The sequence below is a fragment of the Mytilus edulis genome, chromosome 4, assembly GCF_963676685.1.
Source record: "Mytilus edulis chromosome 4, xbMytEdul2.2, whole genome shotgun sequence".
NCBI lineage: Eukaryota > Metazoa > Mollusca > Bivalvia > Mytilida > Mytilidae > Mytilus > Mytilus edulis.
In genome coordinates this window covers 7,612,038-7,637,346 of record NC_092347.1, presented here as the reverse complement: position 1 = coordinate 7,637,346, position 25,309 = coordinate 7,612,038, and the positions used below count along the sequence as shown (strand labels likewise).

Sequence of the window (25,309 nt, the reverse complement as noted above, 5' to 3'; positions counted from 1 at the left end):
TTTTCAAGTATAATGACACATTTCCTAAACTTTAATATGAATATATGAATTAAAAAGTGAATACATCACTTACATATTCAAACAATTGGCAACAAATTATTTGTGACCTTTTGTCATGTGACCTCTTCGTTCTATCTTTGTGACTTTATGTCCTGTGACATTTTGTTCTGTGACTTTCTGTCCATTTACTGAGACAAATACACATAAATTTACAAATAACATAGATAGCGAAATGAGTAGAATACATAAAATGAAACAGTAAAAATATTTTTTTAACAAAACAAAATATATACTAAATCTTTTGACCAGATCGCAAAAAGTCTGTGCAATCTGTAAAGTTTAAATAACCATGTGATCAATATATTTAGATATGTGCTTTAGGTTGGTTCTAGAACACCAAGACAAAGTCCTAGTAATATTCCTTATTATTCCCAAAACTCAAACTAATTACTTATATATATACAATCTTTGTTGATAGCTAGAAGTATCTTATTCATCAAATTTGTCTGAAATTTACTGAAATAATTTAACACAATTAAATCTTTAACAAAACTTGAGGAATACTTTATTTATTTAATTCATTTGTTATAATAGTTTAATATTGTTTTAGCTTTTTTATTATTCAGTTTATGCCTCATTTGTTGTTTTCATTTTGACTTGGGACATCGTAACTGTTACAACTATCCTAATACCCCAAAATTCAAACATATCTTATCTTAGAAGACTTTCTTAAGACTAATTTTAGAAGATGTGTCCTAAGACCAATACATGTATACCATGTATACAGGTTGAAAAGATATATATGAAACCACAGCACAGGGAATCTGATGTTTTAGCGCCAAAGAAGTAGCCTTTTAAGCACCAGACATTTAACCCATTTTAGTGAAAATTAAAAATATCAATGACCATTTTAGAGAAATATTTTAACCCATTCTAATAAATAATGTATGATCAATATAAAAAACTTGAATAGACTCAAGACAGCACTATAAAACATATCTTGTCCATTAAAATACAGCACTAATAGTCTAAAAGATCAATTCAAATGTTAAAAGTCTGTTCTACCCTGATATTTATATATCCTATGAGAAAGTACATAATGGGCTCTGCATGAATATACTCCCTGTACAATACTATTCATAGAATTGCATACGGAACTGTTCTTTCTCTTTATCTTGTCTAGAATGTGGTGCACATTCCTGTATACTTTGTAATTTTAAATATGTTGTTGTTTAAAATTTAATAATAGTATCAAGGAAAATGAAAATAGCTGGGTGACAACTATAAAATTGCTCATTATAATGGGCATGGAAAGACTCTGGACCATTAATTGGTTGCTTTGAATTACACTGCCCAAAGCTTAAGTAGGAATATAGAATCTTCAGTTCTTCCCAGTTTCTTCTAAGAGATAATCTGCGAATTCGACACATCTCTTATTGTATTTCCATGATGAACATATAAACATTAAACCAGTATAAATTATTGTTCATGGTTATAGTGAGGCTAGTATTATTCAACCAGGGTCAGCTTTCGCTAAAATGGACTATCCAAAATACAGAACAGAGTAATCACACGCTAAAATGGGCTCTAATGTAGGCGCTAAAATATTCCCTAGTAGTCTTTTTTTTCTCTCGCTAAAATGTCCTGTGCCCAAGTCTGTATTATGTGGTAATAAGCATTGTGTATAAGTTTCATAACATTTGGTTGAGACAAACCTGTTAGAAAACGGAAAAAACTTGGAATTAAATGCTAACAAATTTGGATTTTATGTTACTTAGGGGGATGCCTTATTTGTAACCCCAAGCCATTCAGTGAAGTCAATAATTACCATCATGACCATTAAATTTTCAATTGTTTATTGGATATGGTCAGTGTGTATTTATGTCTCTGATATGGTTGATTGAACATGATAATTTGCAATTTGCACAAAGTCATCAGTCATGTGTAATGTGCTGATTATAAAGTTATTTAATTACAAAGTCATAATATCTGTAAATACCAAACTTTTTATTTTATATGGTTTTATATGCTTATCTTTTCTTACATCATATAATAGAATGTAATAGAATAGAATAGTATAGAATATTTTTATTTCCCAAATTACAGGGCCCATAAAGGGCATAAAATCAGATACAATTGATTTACATAATTGGTAACAACAACAATAATAGTCAAATGTAAATATATATTAAGTATATAAGCATTGGGCAGAAGCAGAACCAAAACCACATATATATTGTGAATAATTAAAAGAATGAAATTACATTATATGCATTCATTCTCAAATCATTTACTAGTACTTGACTTATATTCAATATGTATACCTGATCCCCTTAATTCAAAACGGTCACAAATATAATTTTTCCATAAGAGTTAAATTTTCTTGGGTAAGAGCCATAACAATTTATAAGATTTATTTAAATTTTTTAAATTATAACAATTGTGAGAAATGTATTTAAAAAAATCTTCCCTCTGATAAAAAAGAGGGCATTCTAACAAACAAAAAAAGCTCATCTTCAACTTCACCAATTGAGCAATTTGAACAAAGACACTCAGATCTTTCTCAAATGTTTTCATATATGCACTCTGTGCTTCTAAAACACTGATTTATGGAATTAGTTTTAAAACTTTGTTTCTAGTGCAACAAGACAAGTCCTTTGCTGTATTTGTAAGCACCAATTACTACCAAAACATTCTCAAGTCCCATCATGTTTAACCAGCTATGTTTAAAAGTTTCGGATCCAGACATTTTCATAAGTGGGGCCCACTGACTGCCTAAGATGGGCCCACTCCAGTCATGCTTCAGTGATTCCATATATCATCAACCATTTTTATCCCAGAAAAGTGGGGCCCTGGCCCCTGAAAACCCCTCTAAATCCACCTCTGAAGTCCGAGTTTCTTCTAAAATTTTCAAAATAGAATCCTGTGACTTTCTTTCCTGCATTCTTAAAGGAGATTGCATTCATAATGCTATAAATTAAAATTATTTAATGCGGTCTTCTTAACTTTCAGCTTACAGCTAACAATTCTAACATACAACAAATATAGTTGACCTATTGCTTATATTTAAAGAAAAACAGACCAAAACACAAAAACTTAACACTGAGCAATGAACTGTGAAAATAAGGTCAAGGTCAAATAAAACCTGCGCTACTGACATTTAAATCATAAAATATTTCATACACCAAATCTAGTTAATCTATTGCATATAGCATTAGAAAAAAAATACCAAAACTCAATTAAAAACTTTAACTTTGACCACTGAGCCATGAAAATGAGGTCAAGGTCAAATGACACCTGTCAGCTAGACATGTACATCATACAATCATTCTATACACCAAATAGTAGACCTAATACATGATTACCTTATCAACCACTTCTTCAACAATCTGTTTATTCTTGTTGAATTTCACATGTGTATAACATATTTATAGTTTTGATATAAATTAAACAAATTTAAAATTTCATTATAATGTCTTTAAACCTTTCAATATAAAGGGTATGGTTTTATTTTAGGACTAACCTTTTTTTAGGGTTTATTTTAATACAAAGTTTTTTTTCAATAAATACGTACATGAATACAAGGACACACTCTTATTTTAATTCAATAATTTTGATTTTAATTATATTTATTTTTCTAACCTATTTGCATGATTTGATTTACATTTGAACATGTCAATTGCATGTTGAAAAAATTTACAACTTTCCATTTGAAACAAATAATTATATAGATATATATGCCATGCAAATATGAAATATGAAATGACAGAAACATATAATGCATATATTATATGTCTCTAGAATAGACATTATGTAAGATGTAAACATTTATAAATTAGGTATTAATCTGAGTTTGAATTATAAGTAATAAACAAGGTTAAGATTGTAAGTTTTACCCAGAGTTTAAATAATATGTAATAAACAGAGTTTGGACTGTAGGTTATAAACAGAGTTTAAATTATAAGTAATAAACAAATTGATATAATGTTACATTGGGGAAGATGTTTATTAATTCATTAATTTTAAGGCAAGTTTAAAAATTGAATAGCATTATATAAAAAAAGTTTGACTAAAATAATGAGTAGTAGATGTTGTTTCAGGTTTTTTTACTGTTCAAGATTAACAACCAGCATATTGTTAATTTTTTTTGGATGATCATTGTCAACACAAAAAAAACACCGTCATAATCAATTAACATTTATCATGTTTATGAATTCAGATAAAACACTGAAATTCAAAAGAATGTTCCCAGGCTAAATGTGATTCCGTAATTGGTCTTGACATGAACATTAACAAAGTCCTTCTACTAAGGGAGTTTAACAACTTGACTAAGTTGGTCCTGAGACTACTGTGTTATACTTAGTCTCTGAGGTCTGTCGCAGAATTTTTTTTATTTCTATTTTACTCACAGAAGACACCAAGTCAGTTCAGATTGTACGTGCATAAGACATTTTCAAACAGATTTATCATAAAGTATAAAATATGTCAGGACAAAAACAGACTTTTAAGTTATGACCTTGAAAAGCACATTTAGAGTATGTTGAGACAAACGGTAAATGGACAGAAAGTCACAGGACAAAAAGTCACAGGACATAAAGTCACAAATTCGATAAGACAAAAAGTCACAAATAATTTGGTGACAATTGTTTGAATATATAAGAGAAATATTTTGAAATATTTACTTTTTAATACATATATTCATATTAAAGTTTAGGAAATGTGTCATTATACTTGAAAAATCAAGATTTATTTAATTTTAATCAGGCAAAAGATACATTTCTTGGCACCACCAGCCATTTAAGTGCCAAACCACTTTGACATTTTGTTTTTTTAACAATTATTTGATCATCTTTGATATTTTTTTGATAAATTTTGTTAACAAAGTTGGTTTATATACAATAGTTCAAGAAAAATACAAAAATATTTTTGTAGAAATAAGCGGTTTTTATTCAAAGAAAATAATCAGAAAAAATGAATTGTGACTTTTTGTCCTGTGACTTTCTGTCCTACAAACTCATACCCAGTCTTCCCATTGTGATATGGAATCTTGTGGTACAATTTCAGAGAGATCCATACAATAACACACAAGTTATGGTCCAGACACTACAAAATTGCTTTCCCCCCCTTATTTCTATACCTTTGGTTCCATAAACCCCGAACTCAATCCCAACTTTTTCTTTGTGGTATTGAACCTTCTGGTAAAATTTCATAGAGATGCATGCATTCATTAAACTTAAGTTTTTGTCTGGAAACCAAATGTGTCTTTGAACGACGCAGACGACGACAACATCACCCAATATATAGTGAGATAGGACGCAAAATATTTTTTTGCGGTCGTATACAAACTTGTTTTAAAAAAAAGTTTGTATTTTAAGAAATATATGATTAAAATTTAATAGATTACTTTTGACAAGGCTTATGAACAATTTTCTAAACAGAGAAATGAACATATGTTACATAAAATTTAATTTACAATTGATAAAATACATCACAAGTGTCAAATGACAGTCATCAAATATGGCTAGGGCCAAATAAAATAAACATCTGCACCATGAGCGCATGATACGCCCGTCAAATTTGCAAAGAAAAATGTTCAATTACTTCTCAATGGCATACTTGAAATTTCTGAAAATCAAAAGGGAGTTCACATAAATAGATATAAACAATAAACAATTTAATTCCTTAAATCATTTTTGTCAAGCCTTTGACTTTTGTCGAAAAAAGCGATTCTACATTCCATCGGGTGCATCAAGGGCGTCCACAAATATTCAATCAGTGGTTAAAGTTTTTAAAATTTTAATAACTTTCTTTAACTATCCTGGATTTCTAAGGTACCAAACTTGGACAGAAGCTTATTTATGATTAATAGCTATAGTATGCAGAAGGAAAATTTGTAAAAATATATTTCCAGTTTTTCTATATATTCTTGCCTGACTTTCCCATGTATGTAACCATTGTAACCTGATTCTCCATGCATGTAACCATTGTAACCTGATTTTTTCATGTACAAATGTATGTAACCATTGTAACCTGACTTTCCCATGTATGTAACCATTGTAACCTGATTCTCCATGCATGTAACCATTGTAACCTGATTTCCCATGTATGTAACCATTGTAACCTGACTTTCCCATGTATGTAACCATTGTAACCTGATTCTCCATGCATGTAACCATTGTAACCTGATTTCCCATGCATGTAACCATTGTAACCTGATTCTCCATGCGTGTAACCATTGTAACCTGATTTCCCATGTATGTAACCATTGTAACCTGATTCTCCATGCGTGTAACCATTGTAACCTGATTTCCCATGTATGTAACCATTGTAACCTGATTCTCCATGCGTGTAACCATTGTAACCTGATTCTCCATGCATGTAACCATTGTAACCTGATTCTCCATGCATGTAACCATTGTAACCTGATTCTCCATGCGTGTAACCATTGTAACCTGACTTTCCCATGCATGTAACCATTGTAACCTGATTCTCCATGCGTGTAACCATTGTAACCTGACTTTCCCCTGTATGTAACCATTGTAACCTGACTTTCTCCTGTATGTAACCATTGTAACCTGACTTTCCCATGCATGTAACCATTGTAACCTGATTCTCCATGCGTGTAACCATTGTAACCTGACTTTCCCATGCATGTAACCATTGTAACCTGACTTTCCCATGCATGTAACCATTGTAACCTTATTCTCCATGCCTGTAACCATTGTAACCTGATTCTCCATGTATGTAACCATTGTAACCTGATTCTCCATGCGTGTAACCATTGTAACCTGATTTTCCATGCGTGTAACCATTGTAACCTGATTCTCCATGTACATGTATGTAACCATTGTAACCTGATTTCCCATGTATGTAACCATTGTAACCTGATTCTCCATGCGTGTAACCATTGTAACCTGATTTCCCATGTATGTAACCATTGTAACCTGATTCTCCATGCGTGTAACCATTGTAACCTGATTTCCCATGTATGTAACCATTGTAACCTGATTCTCCATGCGTGTAACCATTGTAACCTGATTCTCCATGCATGTAACCATTGTAACCTGATTCTCCATGCGTGTAACCATTGTAACCTGATTCTCCATGCATGTAACCATTGTAACCTGATTTTTTCATGTATGTAACCATTGTAACCTGACTTTCCCATGTATGTAACCATTGTAACCTGATTTCCCATGAATGTAACCATTGTAACCTGATTCTCCATGCCTGTAACCATTGTAACCTGATTCTCCATGCATGTAACCATTGTAACCCGACTTTCCCATGTATGTAACCATTGTAACCTGACTTTCCCATGTATGTAACCATTGTAACCTGATTCTCCATGCGTGTAACCATTGTAACCTGATTCTCCATGCGTGTAATCATTGTAACCTGATTTCCCATGTATGTAACCATTGTAACCTGATTCCCCATGTATGTAACCATTGTAACCTGATTTCCCATGTATGTAACCATTGTAACCTGATTCTCCATGCATGTAACCATTGTAACCTGACTTTCCCATGTATGTAACCATTGTAACCTGATTCTCCATGCGTGTAACCATTGTAACCTGATTCTCCATGCATGTAACCATTGTAACCTGACTTTCCCATGTATGTAACCATTGTAACCTGATTCTCCATGCATGTAACCATTGTAACCTGACTTTCCCATGTATGTAACCATTGTAACCCAACTTTCCCATGTATGTAACCATTGTAACCTGATTTTCCTTGCATGTAACCATTGTAACCTGACTTTCCCAGGTATGTAACCATTGTAACCTGATTCTCCATGCATGTAACCATTGTAACCTGACTTTCCCATGTATGTAACCATTGTAACCTGATTCTCCATGCGTGTAACCATTGTTACCTGATTCTCCATGCGTGTAACCATTGTAAACTGATTCTCTATGCGTGTAACCATTGTAACCTGATTCTCCATGCATGTAACCATTGTAATCTGATTTTTTCATGTATGTAACCATTGTAACCTGACTTTCCCATGTATGTAACCATTGTAACCTGATTCTCCATGCATGTAACCATTGTAACCTGATTTCCCATGCATGTAACCATTGTAACCTGATTCTCCATGCGTGTAACCATTGTAACCTGATTTCCCATGTATGTAACCATTGTAACCTGATTCTCCATGCGTGTAACCATTGTAACCTGATTCTCAATACATGTGACCATTGTAACCTGACTTTCCCATGTATGTAACCATTGTAACCTGATTCTCCATGCATGTAACCATTGTAACCTGACTTTCCCATGTATGTAACCATTGTAACCTGATTCTCCATGCATGTAACCATTGTAACCTGACTTTCCCATGTATGTAACCATTGTAACCCAACTTTCCCATGTATGTAACCATTGTAACCTGATTTTCCTTGCATGTAACCATTGTAACCTGACTTTCCCAGGTATGTAACCATTGTAACCTGATTCTCCATGCATGTAACCATTGTAACCTGACTTTCCCATGTATGTAACCATTGTAACCTGATTCTCCATGCGTGTAACCATTGTTACCTGATTCTCCATGCGTGTAACCATTGTAAACTGATTCTCCATGCGTGTAACCATTGTAACCTGATTCTCCATGCATGTAACCATTGTAATCTGATTTTTTCATGTATGTAACCATTGTAACCTGACTTTCCCATGTATGTAACCATTGTAACCTGATTCTCCATGCATGTAACCATTGTAACCTGATTTCCCATGCATGTAACCATTGTAACCTGATTCTCCATGCGTGTAACCATTGTAACCTGATTTCCCATGTATGTAACCATTGTAACCTGATTCTCCATGCGTGTAACCATTGTAACCTGATTCTCAATACATGTGACCATTGTAACCTGACTTTCCCATGTATGTAACCATTGTAACCTGATTCTCCATGCATGTAACCATTGTAACCTGACTTTCCCATGTATGTAACCATTGTAACCTGATTCTCCATGCATGTAACCATTGTAACCTGACTTTCCCATGTATGTAACCATTGTAACCCAACTTTCCCATGTATGTAACCATTGTAACCTGATTTTCCTTGCATGTAACCATTGTAACCTGACTTTCCCAGGTATGTAACCATTGTAACCTGATTCTCCATGCATGTAACCATTGTAACCTGACTTTCCCATGTATGTAACCATTGTAACCTGATTCTCCATGCGTGTAACCATTGTAACCTGATTCTCCATGCGTGTAACCATTGTAAACTGATTCTCCATGCGTGTAACCATTGTAACCTGATTCTCCATGCATGTAACCATTGTAATCTGATTTTTTCATGTATGTAACCATTGTAACCTGACTTTCCCATGTATGTAACCATTATAACCTGATTCTCCATGCATGTAACCATTGTAACCTGATTTCCCATGCATGTAACCATTGTAACCTGATTCTCCATGCGTGTAACCATTGTAACCTGATTTCCCATGTATGTAACCATTGTAACCTGATTCTCCATGCGTGTAACCATTGTAACCTGATTCTCAATACATGTGACCATTGTAACCTGACTTTCCCATGTATGTAACCATTGTAACCTGATTCTCCATGCATGTAACCATTGTAACCTGACTTTCCCATGTATGTAACCATTGTAACCCGACTTTCCCATGTATGTAACCATTGTAACCTGATTCTCCATGCGTGTAACCATTGTAACCTGACTTTCCCCTGTATGTAACCATTGTAACCTGACTTTCTCCTGTATGTAACCATTGTAACCTGACTTTCCCATGCATGTAACCATTGTAACCTGATTCTCAATACATGTGACCATTGTAACCTGACTTTCCCATGTATGTAACCATTGTAACCTGATTCTCCATGCATGTAACCATTGTAACCTGACTTTCCCATGTATGTAACCATTGTAACCTGACTTTCCCATGCATGTAACCATTGTAACCTGATTCTCCATGCGTGTAACCATTGTAACCTGACTTTCCCCTGTATGTAACCATTGTAACCTGACTTTCTCCTGTATGTAACCATTGTAACCTGACTTTCCCATGCATGTAACCATTGTAACCTGATTCTCCATGCGTGTAACCATTGTAACCTGACTTTCCCATGCATGTAACCATTGTAACCTGACTTTCCCATGCATGTAACCATTGTAACCTTATTCTCCATGCCTGTAACCATTGTAACCTGATTCTCCATGTATGTAACCATTGTAACCTGACTTTCCCAGGTATGTAACCATTGTAACCTGATTCTCCATGCATGTAACCATTGTAACCTGACTTTCCCATGTATGTAACCATTGTAACCTGATTCTCCATGCGTGTAACCATTGTAACCTGATTCTCCATGCGTGTAACCATTGTAAACTGATTCTCCATGCGTGTAACCATTGTAACCTGATTCTCCATGCATGTAACCATTGTAATCTGATTTTTTCATGTATGTAACCATTGTAACCTGACTTTCCCATGTATGTAACCATTATAACCTGATTCTCCATGCATGTAACCATTGTAACCTGATTTCCCATGCATGTAACCATTGTAACCTGATTCTCCATGCGTGTAACCATTGTAACCTGATTTCCCATGTATGTAACCATTGTAACCTGATTCTCCATGCGTGTAACCATTGTAACCTGATTCTCAATACATGTGACCATTGTAACCTGACTTTCCCATGTATGTAACCATTGTAACCTGATTCTCCATGCATGTAACCATTGTAACCTGACTTTCCCATGTATGTAACCATTGTAACCCGACTTTCCCATGTATGTAACCATTGTAACCTGATTCTCCATGCGTGTAACCATTGTAACCTGACATTACCATGCATGTAACCATTGTAACCTGATTCTCCAGGCGTGTAACCATTGTAACCTATCTTTCCAATGTATGTAACCATTGTTACATGACTTCCCAATGCATGTAACCATTGTAACCGATTTCTCCATGCATGTTACATTGTTACCCTATTCTTCATGTATGTAACCATTGTAATCTGATTTCCCATGCATGTAACCATTGTAACCCGACTTTCCCAGGCTTGTTACAAATTTTTACTGGGTTCCCCATGGACAGCCATGCATGTAAAGTTTGCAAAAGATAAAGTCACTATTGCATATCATTTACTTAAGGTCCATGTGTGTAACCAATGTAACCAATGTAACCATTGCTTCAATGGGGGTAACAAAACAAGATACCTATATTCGGGTGCACATTTTGTGCCATATCTAAAATTATTTATATCCAAGAAAACTGACTAAAAAAGTAAAAATTAAAACAGGGAGTCTCCTAAGCCTATTAATATGGCATATACCACAACAACCCCAGTGTATCAAATTTAACGGTGTCAACACAATTTGATTGTATAATAGTGTTATTTATCCAATGTAAATGTTATTGAACAAGATATTTACCATGTGTGTTTATAAATCAGCACCTTGCAGGGGTAAATCCAGTAAAAAATCTCCCATTGACTTTAATGCTAATCTATGTGTGGAAATAAATTCATACCTGATTTACCTTTAGAAATTAAAAACTTTCATATATCATTCATGAAAGTACAAATGTAGCCCAATCTTTTGCAACAATAAAAACATAGGGTCATGCAGCATTTTTGGGCATTCACATGGCCTTGTTTACAAACAATGTAGATTCGCACTGAATTCCTATACTGACCCCCATTACTTTTCAACCCTGTAGGGGAAAAAAATAGTACATTCAGCATTTATTTATTATTTTTTTTCAACTCTAGTTTTGATCCATCTACCATAAAATATTTATTACAAACATTATCTACCAATCAGAAGAGCACATGACTTCACTTTTAGACAGAAAGCTCTCTCCCAAATGGGCGGTCCCTGATGACGTATATTTATTTACTGAATTTACCCCTATAAGGGACTTTTTTACTTCTTTTCCAACTTTTTTTGTAATAAACATGTAATGTATCCAATTTCCAAGTTCCAGTTTCAATACAACCTTCATAAATGCTGAATTTGTAAAGATAGAACAAAATTTATACTACAGCCCATACTGCGGCCAATGTATATTTGGTATATAAAGTTGTGCATTGACTGTTTTTAAAAGAATGGTGTAAAATACTATGTTTAATAAATATGAATTGTTTTCTGTGTTTGCTTTGACCAGTATTGCAAGTACATCTAGAAACTAAAGTCTTGGTGTACTCTTAGTTAGATTTTTCCTTATATGGAGGTTTTTGATTAAATACCATGAAAAGACCACAAAAAGACTTTTCAAAGGCTTTTTTAAGCAGTATGATATCATACCAAATAAAACAACAATTATGTTCATTATACTAAATCTGTGTTTTAATTACTTGTAAATTTCACAAAATGTCATTGACAATCACTCTGCAGAAATTCCTGTTACCCCAGGATGGGTTCTTCGCCAAAACTAGACAGCCAGAACTGAAGTAGAAAAAAGTGCCAAATATGAAAAAATAAGATTAGGTATGACCAAACTTTACATTTGGGAGATTCAAGTAACAATTTAGAATATTTAAAAGCCATTATTTAACATAAAAATCCAATTACAAACATTTCAACACTTGTTTCATAGATGAAGGACATGTAATCATGAAAAGTTGTCTAGTATATTCTTTAAATAAAGAAACGCAATGCGTTATGTAAAAATAAATGAATACCTTCATGCGGTTAGATTATTCGAGTGTTAAAATACTAGAAAAGTGCTTATTAAACACTTGTTCTACAACTTAACATGGGGAAGACAGCTAAAAAAAAACACACTATGTCAAAGGGAGGTAATCCATTTTTTTCAAATGATTTTATACATTATGAGGAGAAATATGTGCAAAATATGATGTAAATGGGGAGAATATTTATGCCTTTCATTGATATCATAACTCTGAAGTGTAATTTCTATTGTTTCTTTCAATCTGGACACAAAACTGATTTTTACCATATACTCCATGCTTCTCTCACAGTACACTGAGTGCATCCTGGATAGCCGCAGTTAAACGTAGAAATTTGTGTAAAAAGCAACTTCAAAAGGTTCCAAAATCCTTCCATTACATTAACATTTACAGGAAATGAGTTTTGTGATTATTGTGTGGCCTTGGACAAGTACAGTGAAAAAGTGCATATTTTCCTATAGGGGTAAATTCAGTAAAAAATCTCCCATTGACTTTATTGCTAATCTATGTGTGGAAATAAATTCATACCTGATTTACCTTTAGAAATTAAAAACTTTCATATATCATTCATGAAAGTACAAATGTAGCCTTGGACTCATGAACTCGACTGTAACAGTCACAATTTGAAAAAAACGTTGACTTTAACAGTGCTTATTTGATTTCAACTCCCTACGGGTATGCCTGGTTAAAATAATTGACATCTGGTCAAATCAGCACATATTTAAATTCAGTTCGGCAACTGATAATATTTGATATACATAATTCTCTAATTCTTCGTCAATTTACCCTTCCTGCACCCATTGTATAAAAAAAAATTAATCAACGTGTGGTTCGTTTGATCTCAGTTCTTCATTGGTTAAAGTCCGATTATGACGTTGAATTTTCTTGCTTTTCTCTGAATTTCCTTTTGTTAAGGCATGAAAAAAGGTGACCATGCCAGATGACGTCACATAGAAAGAACACATCTTTTTGCAGATCATTCGAAAAGAAGGAATATTAAAGTTTTCAAGCATATTGTTTGAAAACCATTAAAGAAATAGATTCCACCACCAAATCTCGTGTAATACGATATTTATCCACTCTCGACCTCGACAGTTAAATTTTAAATATTTAAACATGCCTCATGTTTTAAATTTGAAAATTGTCTTGAGTGGATAAATATTTGTTTACACTTGATGCAGTGGTAGAATCTATACAAATAATTCTATATACATGATATATGTTATTCACTTTCAATTCTTAATTATTTTTAAATTTTATGGTTATTAATTTATTCATTACACCTAATGTGGTAAACCCATATGGTATTGGTTTTTTACTCAATCTTGCTGTAGCTGCTGAAGTTTTTGCTAACAAAAAGCACACAGATAATGAGTGAAAAAAGCAATCTTGGTGAGGTCTCTTGCATACACTTAAAATAAAAAATAAAAGTTGTTTAAGTCCTGTTTAATGAACCATGGTTGCTCAAAAAGCTTAGAAATGCTTAAATTATCATTTTGATGCATGTAAATTATATTATAGTGTTTATTGAGTATATATGGGCAAGAAGTCATGTTGGTGGGTCGCAATGACTAAATACATTTAAAGTTCTGTATTATCTATTGGCACTATTGTTCTAAAGACAAAAGTATATTATTGTTCAGGCCATTTGCCACTAAATTTAAAATAGTGTTCATCATATACCTTTGTTCAGCTGTATGAAAATTACTCATTTGATCAAATATGATCAAATTTAAAAAAAAAAAAAAAAAAAAATTACTCATTTGATCATTGCTGAGTACTGACAAACTTGTAAAATTTAAAGAGACAGATGACAGAATACAGCTGTAAATTGATGTTTTGTAGGTCCAACTTCATTATTTGTGAGATACACTGAAGATGGAAATAGTCAACAATTCTATGCATGTTCGGCATTCAGAGATCGAAAAGCGTGTAATTTCTTTCAAAGGAAAGATGAAAAATTTTCTGAATCAAAAAGAATGGCACGAGAAAATATAAAAGATGAAGCTGATAAGGCTTACAAAAAGCTAAAGAAAAGGTATTGGTAATAACATGTAGGGGAACCGTTTTATCACATAGGCTATACCGTATTGTATACTAAATCATGAATAGAAAATAACAGATGTACATAGGGGGCCTTCCAATATTTGGGAAAAAGTTCATCTCTTGCTACATTTTTGTATTTAAATACCGATAACTCTCGTCTCGAATCGGTTGACTTAAATTTTTGTTGAGTCAAAGTTTTCTCTTTGTCCTGAACTTTTATCCATATAACTGTATGTATTTTGACTCCTGATGATTGGAAATTGGATAAGTTGAAATTTCGTTTGAGTAGAACTAGATTTACGGTCCCAAGGTTAACATAAGCATTCAAAATTCATTATTTTTCTCTAACTATTTTACATATGTCAAAGAATGACCTCCGGGAATTAAATAGATTGAAGACGCAAGAAAGCAAACGCATATATATATAAAAATAAAAACAAAACAGACAGTAATACCAATGAGTTTTGTTTAAAAGAGTACATACTTTTCATACATTCTTGGATTATTACATTGTAATTCAATCCTGCAAATAATTATGAAAACTATCCTGTACACACATAAGATTTGTAAAGATATTATTACATGTACTTTTAGTGAATGATATTGGAGTGAAATATAATTTAAAAAGAATTTGAAATTGGTCCTTACTCTTAAGTGCTTCTGTTGAAATGAAAAAAATGAGAAAGAAAAGAATAACTTTGCATTTATGCATTTGCAGGTCGGCATAACCAGAAACATAAAAAAAAATTCTAGCTTAGAAACAATTTTAGAAAATTAAAAACTATGTTGTATGAATTAAAAGCAGTATGTCTCTGAACAAATTTCAGATGTCACAAGCTGAGAAAGTTGAATGCCAAAGCCAGAGTATTTTGTGTGACCTGTGGTCAGTTTATATTACCAGAGGAGAAAGATGAACATAGTCAGCATGAAACTAAATCATCTATTGATGATGACACAATAAAGAAGCCATCAAGACTGTTTAAACCATTAGATAATAATAAAACTTATGCTGTAAGTTTAGTTTTGTTTGTTTTAAGAAAAATGCAGTTAAATTATGACTGATAAAAGCATACCTGCCAAGTTTTGAAAGTGCCCATGGGGGTTTTAGTGCGCGACAACAATTTCAAAGGTTACAATTCTTTGCGACTATTTTGCATGTGCTGTTTTGTGGTCTAGAAAAAGTGTCATATTTGTAAGATGAGCTTACATGCCTTTTTCTTAAGTTTATTTGCATGATTCTAGTTATTATATATCAGTAGAAAAGATGTAGCAGGAATTAATTTCATGTGTAAGAATATTAAATAATTGTTGACTTTTCCAATTTAAAATAATGCACAAAGAAAGACCTTAATCAGGTTGGGAACAACACCTAGGGGTATCCCCTCAATGTAAGGACATTAAAAACCACTTTTTAATTAAAAATGAGCACATTTTCATATTATTTGAATAAACTTCTCCCAAAAAATTATACATCTTATGATCTATCTGGTATAATTTGGTCAACACATGTCCAAGAATTTTGGTATGTTCCTGGCCTAATATATCATGTATACATCTTCTTTTTTTTCAAAAGTAGTTCTAAAGATAATGTCAGAATTTCCCATTTTTACATGTATTAAGTTACAATGTAAATAAAAATCTACATTTTTCATTTTTATTTTTCACAGAAGTAAAATGACCCCTTGACTAAGGCAAGTCCCTCATTTAAGGGATTCCTCATGTGAGGTTTTTTGTTTTGTCCATGTGAAAAATAAAGAATAATACATTAAATGATTTGGTATTTTAATTAAATACATAAATAACATTTGTTACAGCAAGTGTAATATCAATAAACTAGTGAATAAACTACTATTTATTATCTTTATGGTAGTACTGCATCATTGAAGTTTGTCAATCAGCCATGCTTTTATTCTTATTCTATGTAAGAACCTCCTTGCAGGTGAAAAACCATTTCCCATGTTCACGATTTTAAAAACAGAGGAATTCAACACAAGTTCAAAATCTAGGATGTTAGAATTATCTTGAGAGAAAACGTTTTTGATTGGCTGATTAATTTGATCATAAGAAACCGGTCTCACTAATTAGCGACAACAAGAATTTTAGCGACAACAAGCGTCAACAAGCGACAAGAAGCGACAACAAGAATTATTTTAGCGACAAGAAACTATTTAGCGACAAGAAAACATATTTTTTGAATTATTTGTGCATCATTGTCCTGAAAATATTGACACAAATTGTGAAATACAAAGAACTGAAATCAAACAAGAGGAAAAGAAAATTGAATTGTGAATGTTTTCATCTTTTTATTTGCTTATTGCCGCATTAAACGATATTTATCATGTTTATGCAATTTGATTGAAGATGAAAGGAAATTAAATCATTAATGACAATCTTAATTGAGTTTTCAACAGGTGTTCACTATTTACAATGATTGTATATTCTGGCGCGTGTAATTGTATAGTCTGACGCGTGTACAAAGTTGAAGGTGTTAATTGGATGTTATTGTAGCAATAAAACAGAAGACACACGCCTCGTTAATCTCATTTGATGTTCCACATTGTGTGCATACTGTTATTACCTTAGGGTGAAGCCACATAAAATAAAGTTGCAAGAAAGTCTTGTCAATGGCGCGCTTTATGGACATGGAGACTTTGAGCTAAGCTTCTCAGTAAGCCATTTTCAATGCACAAAAGCTCTATGGCAGATTAAATCGGAGAAAGAAAAGGCTTTTGCATTACAAAAATTCTTGACTCATGAAAACAGATACATACATTATCTTATACATATTCTTCATATTTAAAAATTAAAAAAAAGAAGCTCAATCTCTTTCTTCTTCACAAATGTTTAATTTCTTCATCTACCAATATACTAATATAAACTTCACAATCTCTTTCTTCCTCACAAATGTTACCTTTCTTCGTCTATCTAGACTATATATAATAAAACATTTTAATTAGACATATCGGCTCGTATATTTAAAAAAAAAAACCATTAAATACAAATTTCTTTATATCTAATAAAAAAAAATGTTTTCTTGTCGCTAAATAGTCTTCTAGTCGCTTGTTGTCGCTTGTTGTCGCTTGTTGTCGCTTGTTGACATTTGTTGTCGCTAATTAGTGAGACCCTAAGAAACATAGAATTTGATTGGCTGAACACGAATGTCTTCCTTGGACACAGTTCAAAATTCGGAACCATCATATTTTTCGTGTAGATTTTCAAAAAATCGTGTTTTAGAGGGTTTTTCACGATCACGATCGTGCAATCGTGACAAAGGGTCAAAATCGTGTAATACACGCCCAAATCGTGAAAGTTGGCAGGTATGTAAAAGAAATTGTAAGATACTATTAACTAAAGACTTAGGAGATCAGAGCTACTGATAGGTATATTGCAACAACTGGTTCAGCAGTTTATTGAAACTTGTCTTCACTAAAATGTGAATTTCAGTTTTGGAATAGCTTCTGATTTCTTAAATATTTTATAAATTTGGAAACAGTAACTATCAGAAAGAATAAGATTAAGAATTGTACAGACATTATAGGTGAAAGTACTGTCTTCAACACAGAGCCTTGGCTCACACCGAACAGCAAGCTCATTCTTTCAAATCATTGTATATTTCAGCAATACCTGTTTTCAGAATCAACAATACAGTTTACAATAGATGTTCTCAAGAAGATGGAAATATCTAAAGTTCTATGTGTTGGAGCACCCAGGTAAAGTTTGTCCTTTGAGGGAGGTGATAACCTCGTACATGCCAAACATCTATCAGGGCCATTAATAAAATTAAGATAGTTTGATATTGTCTGCCTACCAATCTAAACATCTAAATGTGAAAAATTTATTACACAAATCATTTCAATTTTCTTTTTTTATACTTTTGTGTCGTTTTCATGTCTAAAATTAAGAAACATATATTGTGTGTCAAAAAGAATTCAGTCATAATTTTGGTTTCAAGTTAAAAAAAATGTTTGGAATAAGATTTCTTCTACCTAATTCCAACCTAGGCTTATACATCAAGCTGATATTAAAGTCTTTTGATGATAATGGACTTATGGCAGAAATAATGTGTTATTTATCAAAATCTTTTTATTTCTTTTAATATTATTATAAACCTCAAATGTACCCTAGATTTAAAAGCAAGAAATGCATATTAAAGAATGGCTGAAATATTAATAAAGTTAATCTGAAAAAATAATAGTTGATTTCTATTCCGATATGATTACAGGATACATGAAGCCATACAGAGTGACAGGATCAACCACAGCAAACTGGAATCTTTGTTGTTAGACTTGGATTACAGATATGTAAGTCGTGCCTGTAGACATAAGACGACATAATTTTTTGTAGTAAATGATATAATTATTGTACAGTATATATAAGGCAGCAACCATTTGATTTTCTGGGGGGGGCTATGGTTTTTTTTGGAAAAAAAAGTTTGTTTCCAGGTTTTGGTGAAAAAAATAATTTGTTTTGGACCCTGAGTAAAAAAAATTGTTTGTTTCACCCTCAGCTGCCACTATATGTAATGCTAAAATTGAAAGAAAAAAATTGTCTTCGGTTTGTCGCTAAAAAAATAGATTGTTCTTCGCCGAAGGCGAAAAAAAAAGTTTGCACAGAAAAAAAAACCATAGCCCCCCCAGAAAATCAAATGGTTGCTGCCTAACTTATCATCAGAACCTTTATTTAATTTAGTACAACGGTGCATATCATAAAATAGCTATAATGTAAAATTTTTAAATCTTTATTTAAAATTTAATATTATTAGGGAATATAGATATCTGGACTGCCAGATGTAAATTTTAGATAAAATGAAGACAGTAACATATTAATGTCATATGAATATATCCTGTTTTGTACAAGGCTAAAATCGGCCAATTTTAGTCTCGCCGCGGATGAAGTGATGATGGCTTGTCATTGATATTTAGTATGTAATTGTATAAACAGGAGTTCAGAAAGCATTGAACCCTGTACCTCCCCTATCTTTAATCAAAACTAGAAGGCCATCATGTTCAATGCTGTTTAGTTGGTTTGTTACAGTACGAATTGGAATTCAGAAGGATCCAGAATACTTCTAGTACAAATTAAATTCCAACATGTATTGTAAAATATACATACAAACTCATTAATTTGTTGATTTCTAGTATTATGTATTTGTGTAAAGGTTTTGAATTTTGGTTTCTATGTTGTATCATTCGAATTGCTATGTATAATTGTAGTTTTATGCTCTTTCTATTTCAGCAACAGATCTATCCTCCTGAGAAGTTTTGTCGATATAACATGTTTAACCATTATTTCTTCAATGATAGTACAAGTGAGACAGTATTTACCAACTTCCTTATAGAATCAGATGACAAACATATTGCCATAGTAACAGATCCACCATTTGGAGGTCTCGTTCAGGTTTTAGCTTCAACATTTAAAAAAATTACAGCAACATGGAAAAAGCAGAGAGACTCAAGTAAATAAAAATATTCTTTGAATCATAGTCTGAATAATGTTTAAAAATGCAATGTTAACAAGATTAACTAACCTGTTAATTTGATATTGTGTGTTAAATAATTATTGTTAACATGCATCTAATTGTACAAAATATTTCATGGAATGATATATTCCTGATTGATTTATCAATTGATAGATTGATTAATGGTGTTAAATGTAACTTCAAACAGAATGTTCAATGAGGGAAATTTTGTATGAAACAATGAATTTGTGAAAACCAAAATATATCAGGGGTTTTAGAAAATTGCATCATTTTGCCTCTATTTTGACATAATTGCCTTGAAAGAATATGGTGGCAAGTACAAAAATATGTTTATTTTGATTTTGCAGTTGAAGACAAAGAATTACCAGTTCTATGGTTCTTCCCGTACTTCATGGAAAAGAGGATTGTAGATTGTTTACCACAGTATAGTATGTTAGATTATAAGGTGTGTACACAGTATAGTATGTTAGATTATAAGGTGTGTACACAGTATAGTATGTTAGATTATAAGGTGTGTACACAGTATAGTATGTTAGATTATACAGTGTGTACACAGTATAGTATGTTAGATTGTACAGTGTGTACACAGTATAGTATGTTAGATTATACAGTGTGTACACAGTATAGTATGTTAGATTATAAGGTGTGTACACAGTATAGTATGTTAGATTATAAGGTGTGTACACAGTATAGTATGTTAGATTATAAGGTGTGTACACAGTATAGTGTGTTAGATTATAAGGTGTGTACACAGTATAGTATGTTAGATTATAAGGTGTGTGTAACACAGTATAGTATGTTAGATTATAAGGTGTGTAAACAGTATAGTGTGTTAGATTGATAGGTGTGTACACAGTATAGTATGTTAGATTATAAGGTGTGTACACAGTATAGTATGTTAGATTATAAGGTGTATACACAGTTTAGTATGTTAGATTATAAGGTGTGTACACAGTATAGTATGTCAGATTATAAGGTGTGTACACAGTATAGTATGTTAGATTAAAAGGTGTGTACACAGTATAGTATGTTAGATTATAAGGTGTGTACACAGTATAGTATGTTAGATTATAAGGTGTGTGTAACACAGTATAGTATGTTAGATTATAAGGTGTGTAAACAGTATAGTGTGTAAGTTTGATAGGTGTGTACACAGTATAGTATGTTAGATTATAAGGTGTGTACACAGTATAGTGTGTTAGATTATAAGGTGTGTACACAGTATAGTGTGTTAGATTATAAGGTGGGTACACAGTATAGTGTGTTAGATTATAAGGTGGGTACACAGTATAGTGTGTTAGATTATAAGGTGTGTGTAACACAGTATAGTATGTTAGATTGATAGGTGTGTACACAGTATAGTATGTTAGGTTATATTATATCCTTGTCTTTCCAGTGGACAAGTCTACTTCGTGTTTGACATGGATCTTGTAAAGTCATAGTCAGCAGTTTGGCGTCAGAGTAATCTCGGACTAGTAAAGTTGATGTTTTTGCAATTTTAGTTCGAGCTTGGAGATAATTATTTGCAATGTTCCTGAAAGTTGATAATATTAAAGCTCTACTATGATAGTCGAGTTTGGCATATATTTATCCCATTACTGATAGGATTTCAAACTCCTGTGGTGATACCCCCTTCATGTCTTTTCGAAATTGCATGACTCGTGATGATTGCACATATCAGCTTTATAGCTTAGCAATAATATTTGGGACTTAGATTTAAGAAATAATGACAAAGTAGCATTATAAATTTTTTTTTTAGTAAGCTAAAATATATATATTTACTTGTTACATGTTTATGTCTTGTAAGTAAGATTTTTTTTGATTTTTTCCACTGGCCGACCAGAGTCTTTCCATATTTTGTGCCTTATATCTGACTGAGACTACTATAACAGTATAGTAGTCTCAGCTTCTATGAACAAATCCTAGTCTAAATAATTATGACGTCTTGCATGGTTGTTTTTTTTATTTTCTCGGACGAATTGAGTTGAAATCTTTAACTAGATATAGAAGGATTTGGTAAGAGTGCCAATTATGAGACAACTCCACCCAAGTAACAATTTATAAAGTAAACCATTATAGGTCAAGGCACTGCCTTCAACATTGAACTTTGGTTCACACCGAACAACAAGCTATTAAAGGCCCCAAAATTACTAGGGTAAAACTTTTCAAACGGGAAAACTAACAGTCTAATCTACTAGTATATAAAAACGAAAAATGAGAAACACTTTAACTGAATCATGGATAAATTTAAACCAACAAAGATAAGTTAAAAATATTGACAATTATAATGCATCTTAAAGAAAAGGAAGCTTGGAAATTATTTCCCAGTTGTATACACTCTTTACCAACTGCAGGGGATTGTATACTATTATGATTTCTTCATTGAGTTATTATCTTTCCTGTTTCCGCTCATATGTTTGTATCCACTGTTAGCCTGGTAAACATGCCGCCTCCTTGGGAAATGTAAAGAATTTTAAAATGACTTTCTGCTGGATTAGTCTTTTATTGATATATAAAGTTAAAATATTCTTACTTCTAACTAGACATGACACCTGTAAGGTGTATGCATGTGGATGAAAAATTTAAGTCACAAAAACATTAACTTGGCAGCAATTGCTTTAACAGCCTTTAAGACTTTGACTAACATTTCACAATCCTTTGTATTTTGTAAACCCTCCTTTTGTTACAGGTAGACTATGACAACCATGCTTTATTCAGAGGAGATGTAAAGAAACATGGAAGTCCTGTCAGAATATTTACAAATGTATCACCCTCACAGATAGAACTACCTTCTTCAGAAGGTTACTGGTAAATATTACTTAAAATTCAAGTTACATAATTTTATGATGCCTTGTACATAATCGCAAAATTGATCAAGAGTCTATGTGAAGGGTATAAGTGATAGTGAATTATCACCCTAGCATTAACCAATTAAAATCTGACATTTTAACATGAAGTATAATGAATGATATTGATTCATGGAAATGTTCTTCAATAACGAAATTGCTTGTTTACATTTGACTTTGAAGACTAATACTGTACACCAACTTATTTTCACAGATACCTAATTTTGCGTTTAGCACTTTATAGTCCACTTCTAGGCCATTTAATTTCGCCATTCTCAAGTTGGTTTGATTACTGTGGAAGTACTTTAATTTGTTTGTATCAATTTTCATGGTTTGAGGAACATTTACATGTCCGTGGATTTTAGCTTTCTAAAAAAATAATATTTTTTATATTTTATGATTGGACCCATTAGAAATGAAGGTTACAAATTGTCTGGATTGAAGGAAATTGCAAAGTAAACATTGACCCGTGTAAATCGTAGTGATCACACTAATTAACCCAAAATAGAGTGGTCATCAGATTAAAGACTATTAAAGGTGTTGATTAGGCCACAAACATGTCACCTAAAGAAAACAGTTACCTAAACAAATGCTTTAAAGGTATCTTGAATTGTAAAATAATTCTTATCAAAATCAAGCCCAGCATGAAATTATCATTTCCCATACGAGAATTATGAGGATATAAAATGAACACTTTATCATAACATATCAATACAGGAAATCTGACTTTCATCAATCAAAAATATTTTTTATGAGAATTAAAAGATCAAAAGTTGTACAGTTTAGGTTTTTAAAGATTAAATGGGTATAATCCTGCCTGCAGTTGTTGTTCATAGTGCGTTTGCCCTGTGATTACTATTATATTATTCTCAGATTTGACGATATTCAATATAATTTGTATACTCTAGAAGTCTAGATCATATCAGTAATCAAACCTACATTAATAAAAGTACTTTCACAGTAAGTTAAATAAGTTTTACATATTCATGAAGATTTATATTCAGATTATTTTTTTAATTGTGTAAGTCATTAGTTAGTTGATTTACAGTAAGTAATACTTTAATGATGATATTGTAAGGATTAACAGATATTCTATTTGGTATATGAATGACGCCTCACAGGCAAAAAAGACCCAAAAACCATGCAGTAAACTAATTTATTTTATTTAAGGTATTGTAGTGAGTGTAAAAGATACTCTGGACCAGAAAATGTCCACTGTCAAATGTGTGATTCTTGTACATCTAAGGTAAATATTGGTACTTATGTTGCATGGTGGTAGGGGTAGAGTTAGAGGAGCCTCTGATAGGAACCCAATCCAGTAGAGATGTCGGACCTACCAATCCAACCTGAATCACAACATATTTCTGGTCCATCAAGATCAAATGACAATGTTTTAATGATCAAAAAAGGGGATGAGACATGGTTCAATCAAAATTGATGTTTCAAATAAAACCTATAGAACTTTTATATGTTTTATGTGACAATGACAATGAGCATGACTAGATCTTCAAATGGTCTTAGTATGATAGTAGTCAGGACATAAGAATAAGGTCATGAGAATGTCATGAGCATGCTAGATTCATACCATAGTCTTAAACAGCGTGGTATAAACATGGTATAATTGTAGTTGAAGCGTGGTTGCCAAAACCGCCCAACGATCGGATTGTTTTGAACATGTTTAAAGTTGATCCACTCTCATCACGATCATGAAGACCTTACAAAGACTGTACCATCATGACCTTACTGCGATCTACACTACCACACTTTCATCGTCAAAAATTGCATTTTTCAGAGATTGTAGAGCAAACTTTGTCTAAGCTCCAAAATCTGTACAAATTTCAAAATTTCTTGTTGCAGAATTTTAATAGTAAATAGTTTTATATAACCTTAAATATCATTAGATAGTGGATTTTTTTTTTTTTTTCATGATCTGACTATTCTAATATTTTCAACAGGATGGTAGGACCTACAGTCATTGTTTTAAGTGTGAGAGATGTGTAAAGCCTTCTAAAGTTCACTGTGATAAATGTGGAATATGTCAACTTAAAGATCATAAATGTGGACAGATAAAAGGCAAAGGTAAAAATACACCAGGAAATAAAATAGGTTTCTTTTCACGTTTTAAATATTGCTTCTTATATGCACTGAATTTCACTTATGAGCTATTGGCATCACTTGGTTTATGTTACCCATTAGTCACCCATTTGATAAAAACATGTTCAAATCCTGCTGCTCTGAAAGGGCTA

The 25,309-nt window shown here is 32.4% G+C and overlaps 1 protein-coding gene across 1 annotated transcript in view; it reads left to right on the top strand.

Annotated features, from left to right (window-relative positions):
- LOC139518852 (rRNA N(6)-adenosine-methyltransferase ZCCHC4-like) overlaps positions 1-25,309 on the top strand; it is a 30,331-nt gene that overhangs the window by 3,414 nt on the left and 1,608 nt on the right. The window contains exons 2-10 of the mRNA XM_071310478.1: positions 14,538-14,730; positions 15,566-15,749; positions 18,357-18,448; positions 18,961-19,039; positions 19,974-20,193; positions 20,565-20,662; positions 22,907-23,025; positions 24,234-24,309; positions 25,019-25,142. Of these exons, the coding sequence (XP_071166579.1) occupies positions 14,538-14,730; positions 15,566-15,749; positions 18,357-18,448; positions 18,961-19,039; positions 19,974-20,193; positions 20,565-20,662; positions 22,907-23,025; positions 24,234-24,309; positions 25,019-25,142 (1,185 nt within the window). The remainder of the gene's footprint in view (positions 1-14,537; positions 14,731-15,565; positions 15,750-18,356; positions 18,449-18,960; positions 19,040-19,973; positions 20,194-20,564; positions 20,663-22,906; positions 23,026-24,233; positions 24,310-25,018; positions 25,143-25,309) is intronic.